A 27,326-nucleotide genomic window follows, 5' to 3' on the forward strand; every position below is an offset into this window, starting at 1 on the left:
CAATGTGCCCAGGCCCATCTGCAGACTTCCTTCTTCCTCAACACTACCTGCCCCTCTTATCTTCCACCGATCATCTGCAAATTTGGCCACAAAGTCATCAATTACATCAGTCAGATCAATAACATAAAACATGAAAAGTAGCAGGCCCAACACTGACCCTTTGGAACACCACTGGGCACGGGCACCCAACCAGAAAAGGCCCCCTTATTCCTACTTTTTCCCTTTTGCCAGCCAGCCAATCTTCTATCCATGCTTGTACCTTCTTCATAATGCCATGGGCTCCTACCCTGTTTGGCAGGGCTTTTTTGCAGCACCTTCTGAAAGTCCAAGTAAATAACCTCCACTGATCTTCTTCCAACAGATTTATCAGGCAAGATCTCCCCTGAAGGAAGTCATGTCTACTTTTCAGCCAGTGAAACACAAAAATCTGCAAATGCTGTGATTGTAGTAAAAACGCAGAAATGCTGAAGGAACTCGGCCGGTCTTGCAGCATCCAGATATAAAACTGACATTTCAGACCTGAGCCTTGAAGAAAGGCTCAGACCTGAAACGTTGGTCTTGTAACTTTACCTCCCATGCTGAGTTCCTCCAGCATTTCTGCGTTTTCAGCAAGACCAAAGGAGATGGTGTTTCACTGGAGGTAAGTGCAGCACATCCAAGATTTGACCTTGGACATGGGTCAGACAGTGTAAAAGCAGCTGGGAGACTGAGATAGGTGGTGGAAATGTAGATGCAGAATCTGACATTGATGGGAGTTGACTTTTAACTTTGGTCACCACTACTTCCAATTTCCCCAGCTAGGAGGAGACTGGGAAGGAGGAAGTAGCAGTAATGATCAACTATACTGCCTAAACCTGTATCGCAAGAATTTTAAGTTGCTCAAGATGTGGCTGGACAGGGGAGGGACAAAGTGTTTAATGCAATGGTATCATGTGATTCCTTTCCATGTGATGCAGTAATGTTGAACAAATTCAACAGAAGATTGTTAATGTGAGGAACCCGGATATGACTAAACCAGACGTGAGCCAGATCTTGGAAGCCAAAATACAAAGGAAAATGCTAGAAATATTCAGAAGGTCAGGTAGTATCTGTAGAGCAAAAAAACAGAAATAATGCCCTTTATCAAAACTTGGGAGATCCACTTTGACTTTAATTATGAGATTTCTATTCATTTGTGTGGCAGAGTTCATTTAATTAGTTCAGGCAGGGATATTAAAGAAAGGGAAACACGAGTTAAAACAGGCAAATCAAATCACGTGATGATCATTGATAAACTCAAACATTGGATTAATGCAGAATAAAGATTTTTAAAATGACCCGATGTACATTTAGAAAAGGGGAAGTACTTTAAAAAAAAATCCTTGGAGCCAGGGAACCATGGGAGAGTCGATTGGAACAGACTCTGGTGGTTATCAAGGCCAGTAGGTGAGCTGAAGGTTAACGACAATTTGGCACAGTTGTGGTTTGCATGGGATGCCACTTGGATGGAATGGCCAAGCAGGAAGAGTGCAGGGATAGTCAAGGTGTCTTCACTAGTTACTGGAGCAGGGGAGAAGACAGAAAAGGAACCCTGTTGGGCGTTTCTTATTGGTGAGTTAAGGAAGAGCAGAAAACACATGAGCATTTCTTTGGGGATGTGGGAACATGCAAGACCTGGATCATCAAATATGTTAACCACTAGCTAAAGAGGCAGCAGGGGTACTGATTGGAAGAGTGCACACAAATCAAAACTAACTACTATCAAGCCCTTATCAATGTAGCTTACTTCCCAACTCTCTCTCTATCTAACATGACATTGCTGCTTCCAGCAAACCCCTCAACAGTTAATTCACATTTAAGCGTGTCCCCAAAACCTACCTCTGTAATCTTGTCTTTGGCCACCTAGATTTTTTTCTCAATTCCTGTTTAGAGTCCATATTTTAGCTCCCTCTAGTGAAATGCTGTGGGATGTTTCATTACGTTAATACTTCTACACAAATGTAAATTGTGACTCAAGGTATAGTAATTGGAACATATTCTTACCAGCACTACTATTCCATCGTGGAGAGGTCCAACAGTTTGTAAAGACTCCTTGTCATCATTATTGGTATACTCCCAAATTACTCCCATTTCAATGAAAGTTTTAGAATCAGGAAAATCATTCTCCCCATTCAAAATAAAATGTCCTGTGGCTTGGTTCTTGATTACTTAGCAAATAAAAATAAACAATTAATAAATTTATAGTAAGCATAAATTATAATTATACTAATGTCCAATTATGAAACTGTAAATTTTTAAACAGAAAATTCCATATTATATTTCCCTAGTAAAAGCACTTAAACCATTACACTTTAAAAAATATTAGACAAAAGACACTTTGAAGATATCCTTCACTTGTTACAGATGTTTATTAAGCAGAATTGAGTGCTTTCCTTTTGTGAGATTTAAACTGCTCTTGAAACATTCAAATTTGGAGGAAAGTTATTGTTCAAAAATGTTCCATTATATCTAGAGGTTCACTCAAATCATTTCTTCAGACACCATAACTTCCCTCAACAGTTCTTTGTACTTTCATACTTGAGATTCAATTTGGGGAAGACTTACCAATGAAATGAGGAGACGCATTGAGCTCTTGAACAGACAGGTGACTCGCTCCAGCTGGAATTTCAAACATCTTCAGATATCCTGTCAGAGCAAAGTAGAGGCTAAATGTTCAGGTACAATGACTAGAACACACAAGTGGATTTGTGTTAGTACAGAAATAAAATTCGTAGGAATTATCAACATGCTTTTGCTAATTTTGGGTAGAATATGGATTTGGATAGGGTCATTGTTAGCAGATGATTCAACAGGAGACATGGCGAGGTGATGTGCAAAAGACACAGGGGGATTAAGAAAGAAGCCTTTTTAAAAAAAAAATCAATTATTGTAGTGGTGAGTGCAGTACCATTACAGCACCATCAACTTGGGTTCGGATCCGGAAATGAATGTAAGGAGCTTCCTCCCCGTGTCTACATGGGTTTCCTCCGGATGCTCTGTTTCCTTCCACATTCCAGAGACATGCGGGGTTAATTGGTCATATGAGTGTATTTTGACAGTGCGGACTCATGGGCTGGAAGGGCTTGTTACTGTGTCTCCAAAAAAATACAGATAGCAGTTTGGATTTACATTTCATCTTGTGTAAGTGAAATGGAAGTGCAAGGCATTGAGAAAGAGTGAGGAATAAAGTTAGATCACCCTACATCCACAATGTAATAATTCCATAATTCACTTTGAAGATATGATGGAAATATTACTGTGAATTTTATCTTTCTTCACCATTTACACCGATATTTGACAGAAGAAGAAAAGATGGAAGGGGTAGTTCAGACACTTTTGCGAGCCTGTCCTGTCATTCAACAAATCACATCTAATGTGATCTTAAACCTCAATTTTACTTTCGTACCTGATCCTCATAACTCTCAGAATATGTTATTGATAAAATATTAATTTCCACCTGCTCCAATGTTCCCTCAACTTAAGGCTAGCCTTTGATTTTTTAACATTATGAATATCATGCCCGTCTAGGCTCCTGTGGGGTAATTTACATAACGGCAAGCCAAAAGTAGTACTTTCCCAGATTTATGCCACATGCAATTAGTAAGTGACTGAGTTCGGGAGATAATTTGCTGGAGGTAATCTTTCTAAACACATACTTTCCCTCCTACCTAACCACACCTATCCTTTGAAACCCAGTGCTGAGTCCAACATTCCCAAGGAGAAGAGCTTTCCAGTACACAAGGAGCTATCTTTGCATAACAATTAGTTTCTATAGGGAACCAATGTCTGGCTGCATCTTTGGAGTACAAGTCCTGGGCAGTTTTGTTAAACCTGCCACCATTTACATGCAAAGTCCTGCAATTACCGGATCCTTACCACATGCATTCTCTCAAGCTCTCTTATTAGTGCCAACAGAATCTTCCCTGTAGCGTAAAGGAACAGAAACTTTGCTGGTAATGTCTTCCTTAGCAGAAAGGAATTGTGGACAAGTGTATTGCTCCAAATGAAAAAATTGACACCAGTCTACAGACAAATAGCTCTAATTACATGATCATCCATCACAATTTAGAAAATTATTAATGAAAACCATTAACCTGGTTTCTTCACTGCTCTGGAGAACGTTCCCTTGATCACTTTGCAGTGAGAATGATCTCCACCACACATTCCACACTTGTCCTCCTGTTTATTGGAACCCAGCACTTTATCACAGCCCACTTTCTGGAACATTAAAATAGCAGAGAATAAATCTTTTAAGCATTTGGATGTAACATTAAAAAAATTCTTGAGAAAGACGGGCAATTTCATTAAATAAGGCCATCCGTGTTAGGATCAGGTACTCATACAAACAGGATCTCTATTATTTCGGCAAAAGCAGTCACTTATTTCCTCATGTTTTTACATTCAAGATGTCATCTGAATTGCCCAGGGATCAGGAATTTTATCCCACAACAAAGTTAGGATATGTGATTATCCTTGGATTGTGTCTCACTTGAATCTCTAACCTATAAAATTATGTTACTTAAAAAAATACTGTAAATCTTATGATCTGATTCTATGTCACTTTAAAATTATCTGGATAGAAGTTGAAAAATAAATAGATCTTGAATCTGTTCTAATCAAAGTTGAATTCTCTGTTGGTTATTGAATGCACTCAATATGAATTATGAATCTCATTAGAACTAGGTAAATAAAGACATAAATAAAATCGTACATCAAGAAATTAATACTTTTATCCTTTTATTCCATCATTGTTAGCAAGTTTGTAGATGACTTCAAAATTGGTGGTATAGTGGACAGTGAAGAAACTTGTAAAGACAGCTTTTTGGTACCAATCAAATTTGTTTAACTTCACTGGGACTAAATTCCCCATCACACTTGTAAAGTGCAAATTATAATGTTAAAGTGAATAAATAAATATAGAAAATAAATTAAAATATAATTATTGTTTTCTCCTTCCCTGAATGTTCTTCAGCCATCCCTTCTTGAAAAACAAGCAGAGAGTAACAGTGAATTAGCCATCTCTCACAGGAATTGAGGAGTTGTTTGTGACTCACTTTAGGCCATAACATGGCACAAAATATACAGTAGGACAGTTTGACAATAATTTGAATGAAATAGACACCAGAGCCAATTAATATTTCATGATTATAAAATTCCAAATTCACTATCCAGTTTTTCAAAATCCTGTTGACTTGGTATTTCACTCACCAGTTGATGTTTACTGCAGTCCCTCTCAGATCAGTTGAGTCCCTGATCCCCCACTCCTCCCCAATTCACTGTTTCCCCAGATCCCACATACACTCTGAGCTCACTGTTGCCTCAGTTACCTCACACTCTTTCAGCTCACTGGGGCCCAGTTCCCACATACCCTCAGCTCACTGTTGCCCCAGTTATTTCCACTGCCTCTGAACAGAACCAAGATTTCTGTGTTCCCTTTAAACGAACCGGGTTCATGGGAAAAGTTGATCGAAAACTGTGTAACATCTAAAAATAGTGAATTAGAAGTATGTTCGGAATAGTGAATTAGAAGTATGTTCGGATACTGTTAGATAATAACAACCAACTGTCCAGAAAAACTTCCAGTCCATCTGCATCAGTGTTCCAAGTGTGCTGGCCTATCATAGTTTTCTGCAACATAAAATCATTTAAGGATAGGGGCAATGTTGGGAGTGTCTCACTCAGCATTCTTCACTAACCTCAGGGGTTGGTGGGGGGAGGGTAAGGAAGGGCATATTACATACTCCAAGTTTTTCCAACATTTTCACCATTCCTTCATCACTTCATCAACCTTCTGCCTGGAATATATCAGAGGGCCAGTCTCAGTGAGCCAAGATTGATTTTTGTGGGGGTGTGAGCTGACGGTGGAGGTGTGAACGTGCCATTTGCTCACCCAGCATGTAGCTAAGATCTAAAGGCAACTCCACGATAGTCTCTGGCCTCTCTGGGCATTTCAGTCTAAATCTGTACATGTGATATTTGGGGGAGAAGCAGTACTGCAGATGAAAAGGTATGGTATTTTTCACAGTTAAACCCAGTACTAACAAAAATGTTTCATGGTTTATTTGCCTGGATTTATGAGATATTGGAATTATTTTACTTTTATCTATATAGATCAGAATAAGAATTTATTGTCATGAACAAGTTATGAAATTCGGTGTTTGTGGCAGCATCATAGAGCAAACATTCATATTATAACCATCTTACAATATTACTATAAATAAAAAATTAAAATAATAGAGCATGAAAAGTCAGGCAGTGTCTTGGGTTCATTGATTATTCAGGAATCTGATGGCAGTGGGGAAGAAACTGTTCCTGTGCCAATGAGTGCTCATCTTTCGGCTCCTGTACCTTTTCCCCAATGGTAGCACAGTGAAGAGGGCATAGCCTGGGTGGATGGGGTCCTTGAGGATAGAGGCTGCTTTTTTAAGACACCGCCTCATGTAGATGTCCTCAATGGAGTGAAGTCTAGTGCCTGTGATGTTGCAGGCCAAGTTAACATTCCTCTGAATTTTTTTTCTTGTTCAGAGAGCTAGCGACTCCATACCAGGCTGTGATGTAACCAGCCAGAATGCTCTCCTCAGTACATTTGTAGAAGTTTTTGAGAGTTTTCGTTGACGTACCAAAACTCCTCAGACACCTCACAAAGTATAGCATCTGGCGAGCCTTCTTTGTGATTGCATCAAGGTGGAGGCTCCAGGACAAATCTTCAGAGATGTTAACACCCAGCAATTTGAAGTTCTTGACCATCTCCACTACTAAGCCCTTGATGAGAACTGGGTCATGTTCCTCTGACTTCCTTTTGAAGTCCACAATCATCTCCCTTGTTTTGCTAACATTGAGCACAGGTTGTTGATGTGACACCACTCCTGTACGCTTCCACATTGCCATTGTGATCCTGCTGACAACTGTGGTGTCATTGGCAAATATGTAGTTAGTATTGGAATTGGTTTTTTTTTCTCCACTGGAAAAGGCCAAATAGCACTTCTCTTTCACAGTGTGAGATGAACAAAATGAGAGCCAGGACAGATGTTTGTCTTTGTTCACCACCACTCAACAGCAGGCAAGGATTAGCTTTTGATTACATTCAATTAATAAAAATGGAACTGAATGCACAACAATAGGGCAATAATCATGGATCTCAGCTCCAAATGACTGCATAAATTCAGTGTGGAGAGAAAATGCTGTTGACACAATTCTTGCCACAAGGAGAACCAAGCTCTGAAGGCTGAGGGATGAGAATAGTGAACTCCTTCACATTTCTGCCAGACATCGGTGAGTGGGTGATTAAGATTCCACCTTCAACGCTACACCTTCACCAATCAATCCCATACTTGATGAATTCCACTAGATTAATAAAATATGCCCTGCAGATATCAGCTAATAGATTAATTGCTGAGCAGACTGAATATTTTATAAAGAGCAAAATAAATTGCAAAGAATCGTACTTGCCAATACTTATTAAATTAGACTCGTCTATGGCCTGTACCAAAGCCAAACTACTCTTTATCTCAGATAAACGTCAGATTTTTCTTCATATTTTAGTAACTAATGGCTTACTAGTTGTGCATTCTTGCAATGGATAGCGGTAGCAACTTCACTTTGAGAAGAATCCATTATGAATTTTAATTTAGTTTTTGTTCGTTTTACAACACGGTCAAATTATAAAATGCAACTACTTAAAATAATTATTTTCAGAAAATTTGAATCAAAGATGTGAATCAATAATATTAAAGATTAGAGTTTTGAAGTTTTTCCTCGACCAGATGAATTGTATCAATAAAAATTCCAGAATCTTCCAATTTTAATTAATTAATTATTATTTGGATCTTGCAATCAGGATGGTGGTGCCTGTGTTCAGCAGTGGCCTCAAGGGGTTATGAACTCAGGGGAGGCGGAGGACTGGTACAAGGCACCAGTAAACAGGGAGACCACCCCTCTGTTTGAGAAGGAGAAGTAGAGGAGTGACCATGTGGTGGGATAGTGACCATGGTGGTGGACCGTTGAGAGGCTTTGGCTGAAGAACACACAGGTTGCAGGCTAATGGTGACTTGAGGCAAGGAACTCCCACAGGCTGCAGGCAAAAGACTCACACCAGACTGCAGACTGTTGGAGAATGGCTTGAGATTGGGTGAAGGAATAACAGGATGTGAGGACTGAAGGTGCAGAGGACTTCCTGATCGTATTGGAGGTTTAGATTTGGAGCTTGGGTTGCCGATGGTTTTGGACTGAAGTCTGTATGGCTGCAGGAGGGCTGCAGGTGAATCCACAGATTCTCAGTGGGCTCTGGGGGGACTCTGGAGGGATTTTCTTTTGCTTCTCTTTCTCTGACTATAAGAGATGCCTGGCAATTTCTGCTATGGCAAATCTATCTGCCTTACAGCAGACTAAAGCAAATTTTGTTTAATATAATACTTGATTTATTTCATAACAATAAATGAATCTTGATTAATTCTACTTCAATGCAAAGTTTATAGCACTCACCACACAAGCACCTCGAACACAAATGTCATAGCGATTACTGTAGGAACAACGAGTCCCATCATGCACCATTCTCTTCATATGAACAACTTCCTGAGTTTCTTTTGATTCGCAGGTGAGGAAGCATCTCTGTTCAGCTATTTGGAAAAATATAGTTTTATATCAAAATTATTAATGGTGCAATTCTTAGTTGTTATTGCCCATAAAACTTCTTTTGTTACCCAAGTACATCTTAGATGCACTACAGATCAATTCTATTTTGACTGTTTGTCATAAGAATCAAATGGTTGGGAGTGATTAATTATTTCAGTGCCAATATATTTAATTGAGAACTAAAATGGTGGAATAAATTTCAAAATATTTCTAAAAATAGAGGGCAAAAATGTCAAATCCATTCATCCCATTCTTTTGGTACTATTACTTCTAGAATGACTATTGTGATGTTTCTTTTATTGTAATAAAGAAACTTGGGTTCTTTTAAAACAACTATATCAGCTATAGAACTCATTCAAGATCATGTGGAGGCATCTGTTTTGAATCCACTCCAAAGCTGCCATGAGCTCATCTCCAACTCCCTCTAGTGGTCAGGAGTGCCACTAGCACTCTCTCACTACACCGACAACATACACACATATTTGTGCAGTGAGTTCACAGGATCTATTAGATGTTTGATCATGGTATCAGTGAGATTTGAAACCAACATTTTTATTTAAGTTCAATGGTTCAAATAATTGCCTTTCTTACTCATAAAGGGTGATTACAAGTTTGGCAGCAGGAAGGAATCTCCACACATGCTGGCTAAAGGCACTGATTTTTCATCATTTAACCGACTTTGACTTTTTTTTCTACAATTCTGCAAAGTATTCTTTATTTAAAGTTGTTAGTCTATAGCAGCCATTCTCAACCATTTTTCAGTTATGGCCCCTTTAGGACTCTGCTCATATTCCTTGTGGGTGTTGCTAATCTCTTGGGAGCTATTTGGAAAAGAACTCAGATCCTAAAAGATTTCATTGCTTTCACCGAAAATTCTGGGACCCTTGTGGGTGGGCCAGTTAAATACAGATGTGAGTTACTGCAAATTTTCCCTTGGGGTTTGTGCTGACAGTTCTAGGGGTCCGAGAAGTAAATGAGGGAGAATATGATGAAGTTAACTCCTTATGCCAGTGGAGGACATATTTCCCTGCAGGGTTCCATGCAGGGTTCCAGTGTATGTGTGCTTGTTGGTGAGCCCCTTCCCTGTGAAGCAGTCTAGTTTCAGTTTCTTCTGTACTTCTCTCTTAACAACATAAAAAACATTTTAAAATTATGTTGCATGAGGTGAAAAGAAAACAAGCCTTTTACTTAAATGTGCTGTGGCCCCCAGGAGGGTCGTAGGGCCCTTGTTAAGAATGGCTAGTCCTTAGAGGCTGGTGTGACAGGTGTGGAAGGACTTTATTCGAGCTTCATGGCCTTTGTGTGAAACAAGGATGGATTGGTTGGCATTCACTTTGGAAACCAACTTGACTGGGAGTGAGCAAAAGTGAAGAGGAAAGCATGCTCAATGAGAGAGGACTGGGAAAGAGGAAACCCAAAGCTAGAGTATCCAGGAAAGAACTCCACCTCAACCACCATGAACAGTGATCTGCAAACAGACACCTGCAGCACTAATAATGCACTTCCTCGGCTTTAATGTGTCCTGATTAGGTTTAACTTTTGCTTGCTGTGCACAATTTTGAACACCGAGCTGAACTGGAGTTACTGAATGTCAAGCAGCTAGAAGTTGTCCTGCTACCAGACGCAACAATTATGAGTTCATTACGTATTTTGATCTTTATACTCATTAAGTTTATCAACCCACTTTAATTCGCAAAAGAATGCTGTTAATAGGTATCGGGATTCATCAGTTCAAGACTGCTGAGGCCTGGATATCCTCGTGGCAGGAAGTATTTTGGAGCAGGCCTTCTGCCTGATCTCAGCCTCCACTTTGACCTTACTGATTCCAAACAGCAGACACATTTCTGGATTGCTGGCAGATTTCCAGCAGGAGCCCCTGATTAGCAGCCTCTGCCTGGACAAAAACAAATAGCTCAAGCTCCTCCTGCAGCATTGCATAGCTGGCTCTGCTGGCAAAAGATATGTTGTTTTAAAGTGATTTTGAATCCTTTGCATTCCTATATATAATTAACTTCAGCCTTTTTGTTTTGGAAGTCTCCTACCCTCTTCCTTAGTGTTCATGATAGTAAATCTTCAATAACAGGAAACACATCAGATGATATGTTTCCCTTTAAACCTACAATTTTCAGATGCCTTTGGATATGTTCAATCCCTGGTGTCATTTGAGCTAAACATCCCAGATGTTCCAGAGCAAAAACAGAGCAACGGAAGAAATCGATGTTTGGTTTGATAGCTAACTTCGGATGAAAAACTCACTCTGGCTAATCTCACTGAAGTGTTCCTTGTTTAAAGAGTGGGCTGAACGCAATCACATTTTGAGTGGAGGATAAATATTATGGCCTTGAAACATCTGTTGGGCAGAGAAGATAATTTCACTGTTATTCTTTTCTGGGACTGTTTGCAGAAGAATCCAGATTCTGAAGAACTTGTTACCCAACTTTATTGGATGGTACCTCAGTGCCACTTATTCTCATGCCAAAACATGGAGAGTTGTGGGTGAGAGGAGATAACATGGGCTTGAGAAGAGATAGTTGCTCCCAGCTCATCGTTGGTGGGCCCCAACTGTTCAAGCCCACATACACTGGATCCCTGCAGGGAAATATGTCCTCCACTGCCATGAGCAGTTAACTTCATCATATTCTCCCTCATTTACCTCTCAGACCCCTAGAACTGGTATTGGTACCAACACAAAGCAGAGATATTGAACATCATTATGCACCAACACTGGGCAAGTCAAATGAGCAGTCGTTTTGTGCACTGTCAGGACTAAACCCAAGGCAAATTTGCAGTGACTCTCATCTGTATTTAACTGGCCCACCCATAAGGGTCCCAGAATTTTTGGTGAAAGCAGGAAGAAATGAAATCCTTTAGGATCTGAGTTCTTTTCCAAAAAGTTCCCAAGAGATTAGCAACACCAACAAGGAATATGAGGCCCATAATATTTTTTTTTTAATTTAAATTTAGACATACAGCACAGCAACAGGCCCCTTCTGGCCCATGAGCTTGTGCTGACCAATTACACCCAATTAACATACAACCCCCGTACATTTTGAAGGGTGAGAAGCAACAGGAAAACCTAGAGGAAACTTGTGCAAACTCAGAGAGAATGCACAAACTCCTTACAGACAGCGCCAGATTCAAAGCTGGGCTGCAGGCACTGAAACAGCATTGCGCTAACTGCTACACTAACCGTGCTGCCCATTGAAAATATAGTCAAGTTCAGCCCACTGTCATGTTAATGCTAAATGGAGCATTCAGAGTCACTTCAGCCCAGCACAAGAGGTTATAACTCAATTTTCAAGAGATATTGTCCAATTTCTTTCTTTGATTTCAGGAAGGTGGACAAACTCACATTTCCTTTCACCAAGCATCCACCCTCTGGTGTCTCACTGGGTGCTTTGTCCAGAAAAGAAGTCATTCATCCAGTTCTCTAACCATTATTTCCACAGTGCTTTGAGGAAGATTCCTTTTGGTTTACAGCTATGCCTTTCAATACATCGCAGCTTATTAACAGAACTTGAGTTATCATCAAGAAGTATAGGACAAAATGTTCCAACTCCTGGCTTAAACTGTAATTTTAAATTAAAGTACATAAAGTTATATCAAAACACTTAGTTATGTTTTATTGTGTATCTGTGGTCAACAAGAACAACTAATCTGAATGTGGAGGCAGCATAGAAATTTGGGAGAGGTTGAGTGTCTCAAATATTCAATGGGATTACTGTGTTTTTTGCCCAGCCTCATGAGAACAAGTTCACTGCAAGGTCATCCTGAATTAAATTCCCTGCACAAGGGATACAAAAATCCACAACGATTAGAGCAGGATTCTGTGCACCCCTTCTCTAGACGTCAGTGTGACGGTTCACGTCTCTGACCACCTTTCCCAAAATTTTGTCACTTACCTTTCATTTATATCTCTTTTTTAAAAAGCCCATTTAATAGCATTAAAAAGACAATGAATTGAGTTTTAATTTCTTTTAGATTTGTTTACTTTGCACTTTGTTACACGTGTTTCTTAATTTTAAAAAAATCATTTTGCTTTATTTCCTTTTTAGTCTATGAATTATTTCACTTTTCTCTTCTTTCCATTATTGAGAATATTATTGGCAATACTTTTATGGAACTGAATGACCTAAAAATCTTCCACCTAATATTTCTTTCCTTTCCCCAGTTGCTATCAGCCACGTTGATCGTCTCCAGCAGCTTCTACGCTTATATCAGATTCTAGCATCTGCAATTTATTTTGATTTTCAGGCCATGACTGTTCATAATGCTTTGGAATTTGCAATTGCATTGAATGCAGATTACAAACTCCACCGTCAAGTGGACAGAAATTCCCTTAGTAGTATTACTTCAAATTCATCTGTAAAGATCCTTTAAAGCTGTCTTAACTTATAGCTGTCAGATCAGTGAGCCAGTGCAATAGTAAGATCAAGGGAGTTTGGTGAGCTTCCAGAATCTTACTGTAATGGTTTCCCCTTTTTTTTGATGCTGGGGCAAACGCTGCACATAGAAAAAAACTGTATGATAAGGATCAGATGAATAATGTGAATGGATGGAAAACTAATCAGACGTTCCGAGGTCCATGTGAATGTTCCCACTGGTGTAGCTACCAAGTGTAGTGAGCAATGAAAATAAAAGCAGAAAATGTTGCCAATACTCAGAAGGCATCTGTGGGGAGAGAAAAGTGTCCAAGTTGTACATTAGAATGGTTATTCAACCCAAAATGCCAAAGAACTCTCCTGCCCAAGACAGCCTGACCTGCAATTCCAGCAATTGCTGCTTTTCATTTCCAGCATCTTCAGTTTTTTTTGGATTTTCTAATGTAGTAGGCAGCTGGTCTAAATGTCAAACCTTCTGGGGCATTTATGTGTCTGTACCCGGTATCTAATACAGATCGCATTTTTCCTGTTAGAACACCACATAGAAGTGAATTACTGTCTGCAGATGTTACCCTGACATAGAGGTGATTCAATATCTTAACTTGTGGGATTCTAGCATTGCTTTAAAATGGCCAGTCTGACATTATCAAAGACATCTGGAGCTAAGCCCAAATAGAGCAACAATGTGTAGTGAATTTCTGTGTTTTATATTTGGAACCCCTGCCAAGTCAGGACCCCAGTGCAGGTGGACTTGGAGGAGCCATACATTCTCTGAAATTCCACTAAACTCTTTCTGTGGATATGATCATTGGATTCCTTCACATCAGCTGTCACTCCTTGCAGAGTTTCAAACTGATCTACAAATTCAAGACATTCATAAAGAGGCTATCTTTTAAATGCAGTTTGCTGCTGAGAGTTTACGGCAAGACTGCTGTTCCCCCAACGTGTCATTCAGGGGCGGCAGTTAGCGCAATGGTATTATGACACCAGATACCAGGATTCAAATCCAGTGCTGTCTGAGGAGGTTGCACATTCTCCCCATGTTTCCATGGGTTTCCTCTCACCATTCAAAGAAAACGTATCGGGGGGGGGGGGGGGGAGGTCATTTGGGTGTAGTTGGGTCTTAATTGAGGGCACACATGCAGAAAACTCTTGGCATTTGTCAGGCATTGGCTGAAAATGTTCTAATGATATAAGTGTCACAAAAGAACCAGGCAATAACAGTTTTTACCAAGAGAGAATAACATTACTATCTTTGGATTCTCCCATTAACAACATCCCAGAGGTGGTTTGGGGTGGGGGGGGAGGGGACAGGAAGGAGGTTTCCATTGGCCAGAAACTCATCTAGACTAAAGATATAAATACATGGCGGCCAGAGTAGCTCAGAGATTGCGTCCAGCAAAATAAGCTGTAGTTGCCTTCCTAAAACTCCCTCAACATCACCTCCCAAAACAATACCATTTCCCACCAAGAAAGACAAGGACAGCAGGCACATGGGAGTACCTCAAGTCACATCTCATTCTCATTTGGAAACATGGTGATGGTTCTTTATTGTCAATGGATCTAAATCGTGGAACTCCAGCATTATGGGATGGCCTTCAGCACAAGGACCAGCAGTTCAACTTGCGGACCACTCGTTCAAGGGCAGTTAGGGAGGGGACAATAAATGCTGGCCTTGTCACCAAAATCCAAATTCCAAGTCTAAGAAATAAAACTCTGAAAAACCTGTAGCAAGGTCGGAAGAAAAGGCTCAGGGTTCAGATTTCTGGAATTTATAGATTAATTCTGCAGTATAGATTCAATTGAGAAAAATGGATGGATATTCAAGATAAAATACTTGGTTCATTGGCACCTGAACAAAGTCTATGTGCAACGTCAGGAAATTTGGAATCCAATTTCAACAGTGGAAAGAACTTTTCAGAGGCCATGGCAGTTCCGATGCCATAGACACTGCCACCTGGTGGCTGTTGTTTCAGCCCGCACTGCATCAGGAGGCAGCCAACAATTGCCTTCTGTACTGGAAGCTCAGCTGTCTGCCACAGTGGCTCCAGATACAAACATTTACAGGAATTACAGGCTGGCACAGCAGATCAACAATCTGTCCGCAATACTAGTTTAATTGAAGCAGACAGTAGAAATCACTAGCAATTAAATTGCAATTAATTTTTGGTACCTTTAAATAATACTTATGGGGGTCCTGGCTGCTGCTAAATACCTTCAACTGTTTACAATTTGTTTACATGCAGTGTTAGCTGCACAAGTGTGGTTTAGTTTGCAGTATTGACATCAATTATGTGCAGATCAACATTATGATCAGTCGACTCTGTATACTTCCAGCAAGCAGTGCTTACACAAATGCTTTTCCCAATTCCTCTTACAGGAAATTCCTTGCCTCTCGAAATGTAAAGAGGTGTTTCTAATGCAGCTCATCAAGGAAGAAATGCTTCCTACATAGCAGGCAGATGATGGAACTTCCAAGTGATGAGTGGGCACTCGAATAATTTGAGTGGTGGTGTGGACATTCACTGACCCTGCATTAGTTAGATCCCTTGCATCAGACCCTAAAAAAAAGTCCAAGGTAGCCAGTACTGAGGAGCATTGGACAATGTGATCAAGACTGCAGCCGACTGAATTTTAGGAAGTGATCTTATTTTATGATACTTTTAGTTCATTAAGTATATATTTTTGTTATGATTCACCTTGGCTATACAAAGCTTGTATTGCACATATGCCAACCAGCAATAATGCAGACCTCTGGATAAAATTAAAAAGCCATCATTAGCTTTCTTACGGTCATGGTGCTCATGTGGCAACCACTTGTGATGGCTGCTATCATGTTCGAAGTTGCTGTTCCATTGTTGGCACTGCTGTTCTCTGAAGTCCTCAAAATGCTCTGGGCAGTCTTCTGTGTTACAAAGTTGATATTCGTAGCTTGATCCTGAGCATTCTCGGCCTCCATTAGAAGGTCTGGGGAGAGAAAAGAGAATATTCATCTCAAAACTATTCTATCAAATTAAGTCAAAGGAGTTGATTGTAGACTTTGGAGAGTGGTGACGTAAAGCCCACACTCTTATGCGCACCAATGACACTAAAGTGAAGACAGCTTCAAGTCCTTTGGAGCAAACATTTCCAATGACCTGACCAGAACTAACCATTTAAACAATATGGGTCAAAAAGACACACCAACGCCCTTTACTTTCTTGTCGGCTAAGGAAGTGTTGCTCCCCATGTCACTCAACAACTTTCACAAGTGGAATCTTACTAGCTGGACAAATCAGTGTGCAGTACAGAGTGCTCTGCTCTAGATCGAAAGAAATTGCAGAAGGTGGTGAATGCAAACTATTCTCTTCTATTGACTCCTCAACACCTCCCGCTGCTGAGGTAAGGCAGCCAACACACTGAAAGGCCCATCTCGACCAAACATACTCACTCCTCCAATCGGGGAGAAGCTTCACGAGTGTGGAATCGCACACCAACAGGCTTGAAGTCAGTGTCTTCCATGCAGCCATCAGACTACTGAACAGACCCCTCAATGATGCTTCCATACTGCTCTTGCTATGTCTGAATCTTTCTTTCTCATGCACGGTAACTCTGCTCTTGCCCTACTCTTTATGGCTGTGTGAATGCTCGACCATTTGCAGAAGAATCCTTCGTCTTATTTTGGGTACAATGAGAAAGTAAATTGAAACTTTTGAAAATAAATGATCACAGAAAACGTGCTGCATAATTTACAGGGATGTTTGAGTCATTCCCTGAGGAAAAACAAAACCCAAAATTATTGGTTAGAATACTAATTGTTACAGAGTAATGGTGTTAATGGGCTATTCTAGTGTGATGTCAAACAGGCAATTACTAACAGGCAAGAATGAGAAACTATTAACATTTTGCATTTAATGTCTCATCAACATGAAAAGTATGCTTTTTGTAACAAAATTTTGAGCAAATCAAAATCTCTATGGAAAACTGTAATTTGTTGTTTGTCAAAAATACTGAAGGATTCAACAATTTCAATATCATAGACAACTGTCATCTGGTGTAACACCTCACAGGAACACAGGGCATACTTGAATTCTTTTTGCGTGGATCTTGTGGTATAGGGCATGCACTCATTGGTCACGTTCTCCGTGGCCAAGAACTTCAGAGCCATTCTTGCAGTAAAGAGCTCTGGAGCTGAGTGACGAGACTGGAGAGGTGTAATATGGGCATCAAACCCGGTACAAGGACCAAGGGAGTGAGCTAGATGAAACCCCACCCAATAATCTCTGCAATTCTTCAATACACCCCATCCTTCTATATGACAAAGTAGTCTTTTTTTTTATATTGTTCTAAAAACCATTAAAATCGAGAAACATTTAAAAATTATTGAAAAGAAATAAGAATTTATAAACAAAAAATAATTAAATATATAAAAAAATGAAATAACCTAAAACACTTGGATCTGTTTTAAACCATAATAAAAAAAATTACAGAGATCCCCATAATAAATAGTTGTAATTTTCCTTATTCTTGACTTGCTTCTTGGCAGCCACATAATTGCCACTGAAGTGATCAGCATCATAAATTCAGGCCTAACCTGGTGCAAGACCCGAGAACCAGATTCCCTGGCAAGTTCCAGCAGTCCATGTTCCACTCCATGCCTAATCCAGAGGCAGCTGGAACTTGTTGGCAAAGCTCAGCCAGCACTTCAGCACTTCTATGATAACTGTGAAACTTTTCAGCACGTGGTAAATGCCTCACAGGAAAATGGCCCTTTGAAGCTTCCATGGACGCAAGAAGTGGAATCGTTTTTCCAAATACATGCAGACATCAGGGAATCTCAGTTTTTCAGCATTTTCTGATACGTTTGTTTCCATCTTACGGTTGGCTTATGGTTAGCGCAACGCCTTTACAGTGCCAGCTATCGGGATTGAGGTTCGAATCCCACGGTATCTGTAAGGAGTTTGTAGACTCTCCCTGTGTCTGTGTGGGTTTATCCTGGGGACTCAAATTTCCTCCCACTGTTCAAAACGCACTGGGGGTGTAGGTTAATGGGGTGTAAGTTGGGCGACACGGACTCATGGGCCAAAATGCCTGTTACCGTGCTGTATATTTACACAAATTTAAATTTAATAAAAATTTAAAATGACAAGCGACAATGGTTTTACAACTGAAATTGCAGATGTAATACAAAAATCCAGCTTAATTAACAATATTGCAGAAAATTACACTTTAAGCTGCCCTATCTAGAATATTTAAACTTCCTTGCACGTGGCCCAGTATTTGTGGCACTATTTCAACACCAGCGATTGGGACCAGGGGTTTGAGTCCTGCACTATTTGTAAGGAGTTTGTATGTTCTTCCCATGTCTGTGTGGGTTACCTCCAGGTGCTTCGATTTCCTCCCACCTTTCAAAACGTATGAGGGTTGTAGGTTAATTCGGGTATTTTGGTGGCATGGGCTTGTGGGCCGAAAGGGCCTATTACCATGCTGCATGTCTAAATTTAAATAAAAAAATTAATGTCTGGCATTCTGAAGATTGATCATCTTATTTCTGCCTTACTTTGTTTTAAGTTGTATACAAATAACTAACTTAAATTTATCTTTCTGACCTTTCAATTCAAGACAATTTCTCAACTTTCATCAGATAAGAAAAACTGCCAGTTTTCCAGCTCAATGTTTGGAAACTAGTTTTAGGGAATAGGCTGGTGGGAATAAGGGGGAAGGAGACACCATTACATTCATGCCCCAACACTGAGCAGACAAGACCTTGCGTGTGACCAGCATGTCAATGTCCCCTTCAGTGATTGTCCTCAACTCCATGCTTAGCCAATTGAAAAATTACTGCCATGGGAGGAGATTACATTGTGCAACAAAGGGTTATGAAATGAGGTAAAGTACGGTAAGGTCCTGTTTTAATGCTGTTTCTGGGTTCAAGTTTCCCCAACATTTCATCACAATTTTGTGACTTTTTTTCACTGGGAGCTTAATTAAATATTTGTATGGACAGCTAACTGAGTCCTTTATTTATCAGAGACCCATTAATTCATTGTTACATATTTCAGCAGTTTTCTTGTGGTATCAGATTCAAATCAGATTCCCATGATCAATTAAATTATTTGATCTGCAGTGATACTATTTTGGATTTTTATCCTTGCAGTGCATCAGATCATTTGACAATAGTTTGTGAAAATAACCCAAATATTTATATTTGCTAATTCCCCAGAATTATTATCAGAAATCACCAACAACATACAAATATAAATGTGGAACCATTTCTATATCTTCCAAAAAAAATGCAGATGGAAACATATCCAGAATAGGTGACCTATGCTCTGATCTTCAAACATTATTTTGCCTCAAATATGCTCAAAGGTAATAAAATGTGACATATCATTTGTATCAAAAACCTACTTACAATGGGTTATCACACTGACGGGTCCGGAAGCGTACACCAATTCCGCAAGTTCGAGAGCAGGAACCAAACTTGCTCCATGATCCCCAATTTCCATCATGCCGTAATATGTCAGGAGTTAGCCAAATGCAGTGGCCTTTAAAGCAATGCTTGTAAGGAAAAGAAAAATACATAATTAATGCATAATTATTAAATTCCTCATTTCAGATCCGCATGCTCTTCACATAAGATGATCCTTTCAAGCTGATGGTGCAATTAGGCCAAAGCTAATGCACACAATTAGAATTGTGAGAAGAGTTACCGAAGGGAATCTAACACTGAATTCATTATGTTTGCTGTTGTGATATATGCTGAATAATTACTTGAACACTGAACATTGATCAGTTTTTCCAGTTACAGTTATATTTATATTGACACTTTATAAACCAGCTACTTTGTGGCTGACTCCAGCCTTTTTTGAGCAGTGAATTGAGCATTCAGCATGGACAACTCCTTGCATCTACCAATAGGAAGAGAACGTCGGGTAGTAGTAAAGGAAGACAGCCAAGGTATGTAGCTTATGCCTCATTTTATTTCAAAACCCGCAAATTTGCTTGCATTAACAACTAGATAGCTTGCCTGATGATGTGTTTGCTTCTTTTGTTTGGATAAGTCTGCTTGTAATGTGCTTCTGCACCAGGACATCCCCCCATGGGAGCAACAAATCATAAAATCTCTCTTCACTTGTTAGAGTAAACAAAAGTACATTTGAGTGCAACACAGGATCACTGTCAACCCTTCACTACAGATAGTCTCATAGGTTAACTGAATACACATTCTGGATGTGAATACTAACAATTTCCACTTCCAATCAAAAGAGAAAAAGGGAAAGAAAAAGTAGATTGAAACTGGAATTAACCACAGCACTTATTGGAAATAACTAATAGATAACCAATAGTAAACTTAAGACACTTCATGGTTCAGAAGCAGTTGCAAATCAAAAGGTTTGCCTGTGCACTTCATGACCCCAGAACTCCTTGAGGACATTCTTGTATGTAATTCCATTTCTCTTCTCAATACAGATTTACTGGATTATGTTAGTGATGAAGGTATGAAGAGCAATTACTGACATTCCATCTTGGAGTAAATATATGACTTGTTGACTACAAAAAGAGCATAAAAGTCAAAACTGCTGCCAGAGCCACTGTAGCAGCAGTGCTGCCGCTGGTGCAGTCCCGCGGGTAGTGGGGAAGTGGAGATGCAGCCATTGCCATCGGTTCTACAAGGGCTTTGAACGGCCCGATGAGGGAGCCAACGGTGGTTTTAACCCATGGGCCTGTGCCCAAGATGGCAGCAGCCACAAGGGGCTGCAGACTCCGGGGAAGCAGAGGACTGGAGCAGGGCATCAGAGGACAGGAAGATCATGCACCATCTGAGAGAGAGAAGCGGAGGAGATGACCCGAGGGAACTATGACCATGGCGGTGGATCAGTGAGGGGGCTCTGTGGCTGAGGGGCCAGTGCATGCAGCAGGCCGCTGGCGACTCGAGGTGAGGAACCCGAGGAAGCTGTGGGCTGCTGGAGACTGCTGTCGGGAGACTCGCACCAAGCTACATAGTGCTGGAGACTGGCTCGAACTGGCTGGAACCAGATGCAAGGAGGTGCCGAGGGGGCTGAAGGGATCCTGACCATGTCAGAGGTTTGGATCTGGAGCTCGGGTTGCGAATGATTTGGTCTGGGCTCTGTGTGGTTGCAGAAATGCTGAAGGCAAATCTACAGACACTCGGTGACTCTGGTTGGGGGGGGGGGGGGGGGAACTCTCTTTTGCTTCTCTCTCTCTCTGATTGTGTCTGACTGTAAGAGGCACTTAGGCAATTCCTGCCAGTGGTGAATCTGTTTGCTTTGCCGGCAAAAAGAAATTTTAAGAATACTTTGATGAAGGCCTCAAGCCCGAAAATGTCGATTATGTATCTTTGCCTTTGCTACATAAAGGACACGGACCTGCTGTGTTTCTCCAGAATTTTTTGTTTTTACCCTGTTTTATTTCTATAATAATAAACTGAATCTTGAAAAATGTTAAAAGCATTTGACCTGTCTGAATGTTGAGCATGGCTATTCATTGAAGCTATAGTTTCCAAACTAGGCAATGGATATCCTTTCAAACTCAGAATGAAATGAAACAGTGTGATGTCGAGAGTGTGCATACAATTGTCAGGCAAAGAACCCAGAGCTGTACATAAAGGCAGATCCACCATTTTATAACATTGTGCATACATTTTTAATTCTTACTTTATCCAAGTTAACCAACCTTGCCAAGAGCACACATTGTCCCATCTAATGGGGGTCCTTTTTTAGTTTTGCAGAAGTATGGATTGTCAGGGTGGCTACACCAGAGTTGCTTGCAGGGATCAAAGGTTCGGAACTAAAACCATGAAAATAGAATAGATTTTTCATGTAATTCTAACATGCTGTCATATATTGAAAATAGTACACAATATACAAAAGATGTATTGCAGAATATCTAAAGCAGTGGTTCTCAACCATTTCCTTTCCACTCACATACCACCTTAAGCAATCCCTTACTAACCACAGAGCATCTATGCCATCCTTTGAGAACCACTGGTCCAATCCCATTAACGCACCCAAACCATAGCCCTCCATACCCCTCCCATCCATGTGCCTATGCATTTTTTTTAATGTCAAAATTGAATCCGCATTCACTTCAGTCGGCAACTCAATCCACACTCTCACCACTCTCTGCGTGAAGAAGTTCCCTTAATGTTCCCTTTAAACACTTCAGATTTCACTCTTAGCCCATGTTCTCTAGTTATTGTCTCACTTAACCTCAGTGCAAAAAGCCTGCTTGCATTTACTCGATCTGTACTCATAATTTTGTATGCCTCTATCAAACTTCCCATAATTCTCTGATGCTCCAGGCAATAAATTCCTAACATGTAACTCTGTTCTTCAAATCCTGTCAGCATGCTTGTAAATCTTCTCTGCCCTGCACATTTTCCAATGGGGCCCAATCCCGAGGCATTGACCGGTTCTCTTTTCACAGTTTCTACCTAACCTGTTGAGTGACTGGTTCAGTTAAGTTTACAAGCAAACTAGGATGCTAATGGTGGGGGACTTAGTAATGGGAAAATCCTTGAATAACAATGCAATCGTATTTCGTTTTGTTGGAGATAAGCTTTGCTTCCCATTAGTATGTCATAATAGTTCATGACCATTAATCAGCCAAACCTCAATGTTGTTCCTGTCTTGCTGCCTGCAGGCATGAATTGTTTTATTCTAAGCTGCACTGATCATTCTCCTTTGGTTATTTGGGAGGTAGATGCTGCATGGAGCAGAAGGCTGTACAGTGAGAGGTGGGATGTGATGGATATTCAAACATAAAGGAAATCTTTTTGGCATAATGATATTTATAAATGAATAGCACTTAAAACAAACACAAATAACTGTAACTTATTTTCATCTTATTTTTGCCCTCAGAACCATACGACGGCCATTCACAAATTCTTATATCAGGCAGTACATGTTGCAAGAACAGATTGTTAAGCATAGGTGCTGGTGAACTGCAGCAAGCTCTTCCTCTACTGCTGCACTCTATATGCGGAATCCAGCAGTAGAGCTCAGCTTTTAAATTACAATCCCAATCTGTTCAATAAGATGAGAATTTGTGTAGTTGGTTTCCATGGATGGATAAATGCTGCAAAAATCTGAGCTTCTCTTCATTTAATGCACCATCTTAATTCATACCATGGGCCTGAAAGCATTGTGATCACACTTACTGCTGTGCACATCATGTAGCCCACTCCAAAGTCAAAGCGGCATTGTTCATTCATGGAGTAGTTAATGCCAGGAAGTTGTGGAAGCAATGGCCAATTGTGTTCAAACGGATCATCACAAAGACAATCATAAGAACTGGAAAGGAAAGTATATTTTCAAAGAAAATTAAGTACCCAGCAAAATGAAACAAAATATCCAAATTACTTTAAATGAATTATACCTCAGCAGAAATGACAACATAGCTTCAGTCTTCCATTGCCTGCCCTCACCCCACTGTGTCCCTGACTCACTTTCCCATGAATCAGTTCCCCCATGAATCAGTTCAACAAATGAACTGATTCATGGGAAGATCTCCTTTAACCACTGGGAATCCTTGGCTATAACCAAGAGAAATGTCAGGTTGTGATAGTACAGATCTATCACCAATGTACATAGTGTATATAGTTACTGTATCTAGACTGTGCTTACAGCGATTGGCTGAGAGCTAAGCCACGCCTATTGTCTGGGCCTTAAAGGTTTGTGTCCCTAGCCAGGTCGGATCATTCCGGACTGGTCGGCCACCTGTGAAGAGCTCCTGTCTTTTGCTAATAAAAGCCTTGGTTTGGATCAACAAGTCTTTCGACAAGCTCTACACAGGTGTCCTGCATTGGAAGTGAGGTTAAATGCTTGACGTGCCTTTACAAACGGAATACATTAGTCTTGCATCTTAGAATCAGCATATTGTAATGGCTCTAAGGTAAATTGATCCTTTTTTGTTTTTTGGGTTGAAGTCTGAGAGGATGGGACTTTATTATGAAGCAATGTTCTTACTGTGATAAGCCTTTTTCTCAGCTTGCCTGACTAAACACACTGCACGAGCTTGGAATAATAATGTTGCCTGTCACTCTAAGAAGCAAAGGTAACTGGTTAATATGGATGTCATCAGAAAGTGTGTTATTGATTGCAAGTCCCTCATGTACATTTTTGATTTGTTTGGAGAAATGCTGTTGCAAAGTTTTCAAAATACAATTCTAGTATCTGCAAATGAGCAAAATAGTAACAAATAGAGAAATAAAGGCAGTGAGCAGCAATGGGCTTAAATATTTGCGCTAAAATCCTCTTGCTAATTTTCAAATACCCTCTCAATTTCACTGTCTCCAATTTCTGAAGCTTCATCCAGTGCCATAATCTTCTGAGATATTTGCACAGTTCAACCTTGGGGCCAAGTTACTGACCCTCCAACTTGCAACCGTCCTACAAGACCTAAGAGCTCCCTAACAAACTTTACCCTGATCCCTTGTCTCATTGAGAAAGCTATTGACCGTGTTCTCCAGGTTTTTGGCTTATCTGTGCTAATACTTCCAAAGTTTGGCCATTCCATGAACAAAGACAGTTTCAATGAAGTTGGAACAATCAATTTGTGAGGAGGGAGAGTGACGCACAGGTCGGGGAGAAGAATTTAAAAAGCGTTCGTGGGGCTCGGCACTTTTCCACAAGACCAGTATGCAGTAACAGATAGTATGTCACTGAGGATTAGTCTAAGAATTAGAATTCATTGTCATGAACATGTTGCAAAATTTGTTGTTTTATGGGAGCATCATGGTGCAAACATTTATATAAAACCACATTTTAAAATAAATAAAATTAGTACAAGAAAAAGAGAAAGTGAGGTCGAGTCTGTGGTTCATTGTTCATTCAGAAATCTGATGGCAGAGGGGAAGAAGCTGTTCTTGTGCTTTTAGGTGCCTAACAGGCTCCTGTATCTTTTTCCTGAGTGAGAAGGGCATGGCCTGAGTGGTGGGGGGTGCTTGAGGATGGAGGCTGGGCTTTTAAAGACACCACCTCTTGCAGATGTCTTTAACGGTCCCCGTGATGTCACAGGCTGAGTTTAGAACACTCTGGAGCTTTCTCCTGTTCTGAGTGTTGGTGTCTCCATACTAGAAAGTGATGCAACCAGACAGAATGCTCTCCACAGTATACCTGTAGAAGCTTTTGAGAGTCTTTGGTGATATATCAAATCATCTCAAGCTCCTCATAAAGTATAGCCACTGGTGTGCCTTTGTGATTACATTGACATGGCGGGGTGGGGTGGGGGTCCAGGACAGATCCTCAGAGATGTTGATATCCAGGAATTTGAAGCTCTTGACCCTCTCCACTGCTGATGAGGACTAGTTCATGTTTTCCTGATTTCCTCCCAAAGTCCACAATCATCTGCTTGGTTTTGCTAACATTTCCTCATTGCTCTCGGTGATTCTGTCAGCCAGCCGTGGTGTCATCAGCAAATTTGTAGATACCATTTGAATTCCCACGCAGTCATGGATGTAGAGTGAGTAGAGCAGAGGGCTAAGCACCCAGTGCCTGTGTTGATTGTCAGTGAGGAGGAGACATCATTACTGACTGTGGTCTTCTGATGAGGAAGTCAAGGATCCAGTTGCAGAGGTGGGTGCGGAGGCCCAGGGTTTGGAGCTTGTTGACCAGCAAGGAAAAATGGTGTTCAAGGCTGAGCTGTAGTTGATGAGGAGTAGCTGTATATATGAGTTGCTGGTCTAGGTGATCCAGAGCTGAGTGGAGAGCCAGTGACATTGCAACTACTCTGGAGCAATTATGATGGTAGGCAAATTACAGTGGGTCCAGACTTTTGCTTAAGTACATGCAAATTCTGGCCGTGACCAATCTCTCAAAGCATTTAATCGCAGTAGATGTGAATGCTACTGGGCGATAGTCATTGAGGCAGCTCACTCTGCTCATCTTGGGTACTGGGATGATTGATGCCCTTTTGAAGCAGGTGGGAACCTCTGACTGCAGCAGTGGGAGGTTGAAAATGTCCACGAACACTCGGGCTGGTTGATTTGCACAGATTTTCAGTACCATGCCAGGTACACCATCAGGACCTGACGCCTTGCAAGGGTTCAATCCTCTTGAATGATGCATTGACATCGACAATAAAGACAATATCATAGGGTTATGTCTTTGCAAGGATTCTCGCAGGCACTGTCGAGTTCTCCCTCTCAAAGTGAGCATAGAAGGTGTTCAGCTCATCCTGTAGTGAAGCATCACAGCCACCTATGGTACTCGACCTCACTTTAAATGATGTCGTGGCTTGTAATTCCTGCCATTGCTGATAAGTATCCGTCTCTGTGTCAAGCTTCCTCCAGAATTGCTTCTTTATTTCTGAGATAGCCTTCTGCAGGTCATACCTAGACTTTTTGTAGAGATCTGGATCACTTGTCTTGATGTCACCCTCAGCAGGTTGCAAATCTTAAGATTCATCCAAGGGTTCTGGTTGGGGAACTCCCAGTGTTTGTACGTGGGCATACACTCATCCATGATGAAGTAGGTGACACTTGTTGCTTATTCATTCAGGTCTCAGGGTGAGGCCTTGAATATCCACCAATTCAAAGCATGCACTCCCCCTCCAATTAATATCCACTCATAGTGAATGCTTTCTTATATCCTACCTCTCCCTCAATGTATAAACTATAGTTAGGAGGTTCCTTGTGTCGAGGGCACTATAACTGACTTGACTGATGTCAGTTCAAAATTCTGAACTGATATTTGCAAGTTTTCCTTATTCTCAGTAAGCAGCATAGCCAATCCCCAATGTCAGTTCTTATAGGAATATATCAAACCAGCCCACTTTCCTTTCTCCCTCTTTCCCATCTCTCTGTCTTCTTTCTTCAGGCTCTCCATCCCTTTCCCTCTCCATTTACAGAACTACCCCCACCCCCACTATCCACCTATTACCTCCCACCTGTGGGACTGTGCTCCTCCCCCCACCATTTTATTCAGGCACCTGGCTACATTTTGCCTACAGATTAATGAAGGACTCAAGCCTGAAATGTTGATTCTTTATCTTTGCTATATAAGGTACACTGTTTGACCTGCTAGTTTCTCCAGCTTTGTGTTTTTACTTCAATCACAATGTTTGCTGATGTTCGTGGCTTACATAAAAGCAATAGTGCCAGGTAGAGGGCAGGGCAGTCTAATTAATAGTGCTGTAGTGATAGGAGTATTTAAAAGAATTCTCCCACAGGATCAAGGAAACTTGGACAAGCTGGTGGACAGCAGTGCCTGCTCTCCTTCTGCATGTACTTAGTGCAAGGTGTCATGGAGAGGGTATAGGGTTGGAGACAGGATCTTCAGGATTGAGGCTGCT

At 40.7% G+C, this 27,326-nt stretch overlaps 1 protein-coding gene across 3 annotated transcripts in view; it reads right to left on the reverse strand.

Annotated features, from left to right (window-relative positions):
• LOC138743350 (A disintegrin and metalloproteinase with thrombospondin motifs 2-like) overlaps positions 1–27,326 on the reverse strand; it is a 273,394-nt gene that overhangs the window by 23,265 nt on the left and 222,803 nt on the right. For all 3 annotated transcript variants that reach the window (XM_069898571.1, XM_069898570.1, XM_069898569.1), the window contains exons 10-17: positions 23,194–23,326; positions 21,708–21,821; positions 19,426–19,571; positions 15,823–15,998; positions 8,500–8,633; positions 4,113–4,236; positions 2,584–2,664; positions 2,023–2,186 (exon numbers count right to left, since the gene is read on the reverse strand). In XM_069898571.1, coding sequence (XP_069754672.1) covers positions 2,023–2,186; positions 2,584–2,664; positions 4,113–4,236; positions 8,500–8,633; positions 15,823–15,998; positions 19,426–19,571; positions 21,708–21,821; positions 23,194–23,326 — 1,072 coding nt within the window. The remainder of the gene's footprint in view (positions 1–2,022; positions 2,187–2,583; positions 2,665–4,112; positions 4,237–8,499; positions 8,634–15,822; positions 15,999–19,425; positions 19,572–21,707; positions 21,822–23,193; positions 23,327–27,326) is intronic.

The sequence above is a fragment of the Narcine bancroftii genome, chromosome 9 (genome assembly GCF_036971445.1).
Source record: "Narcine bancroftii isolate sNarBan1 chromosome 9, sNarBan1.hap1, whole genome shotgun sequence".
Classification (NCBI taxonomy): domain Eukaryota; kingdom Metazoa; phylum Chordata; class Chondrichthyes; order Torpediniformes; family Narcinidae; genus Narcine; species Narcine bancroftii.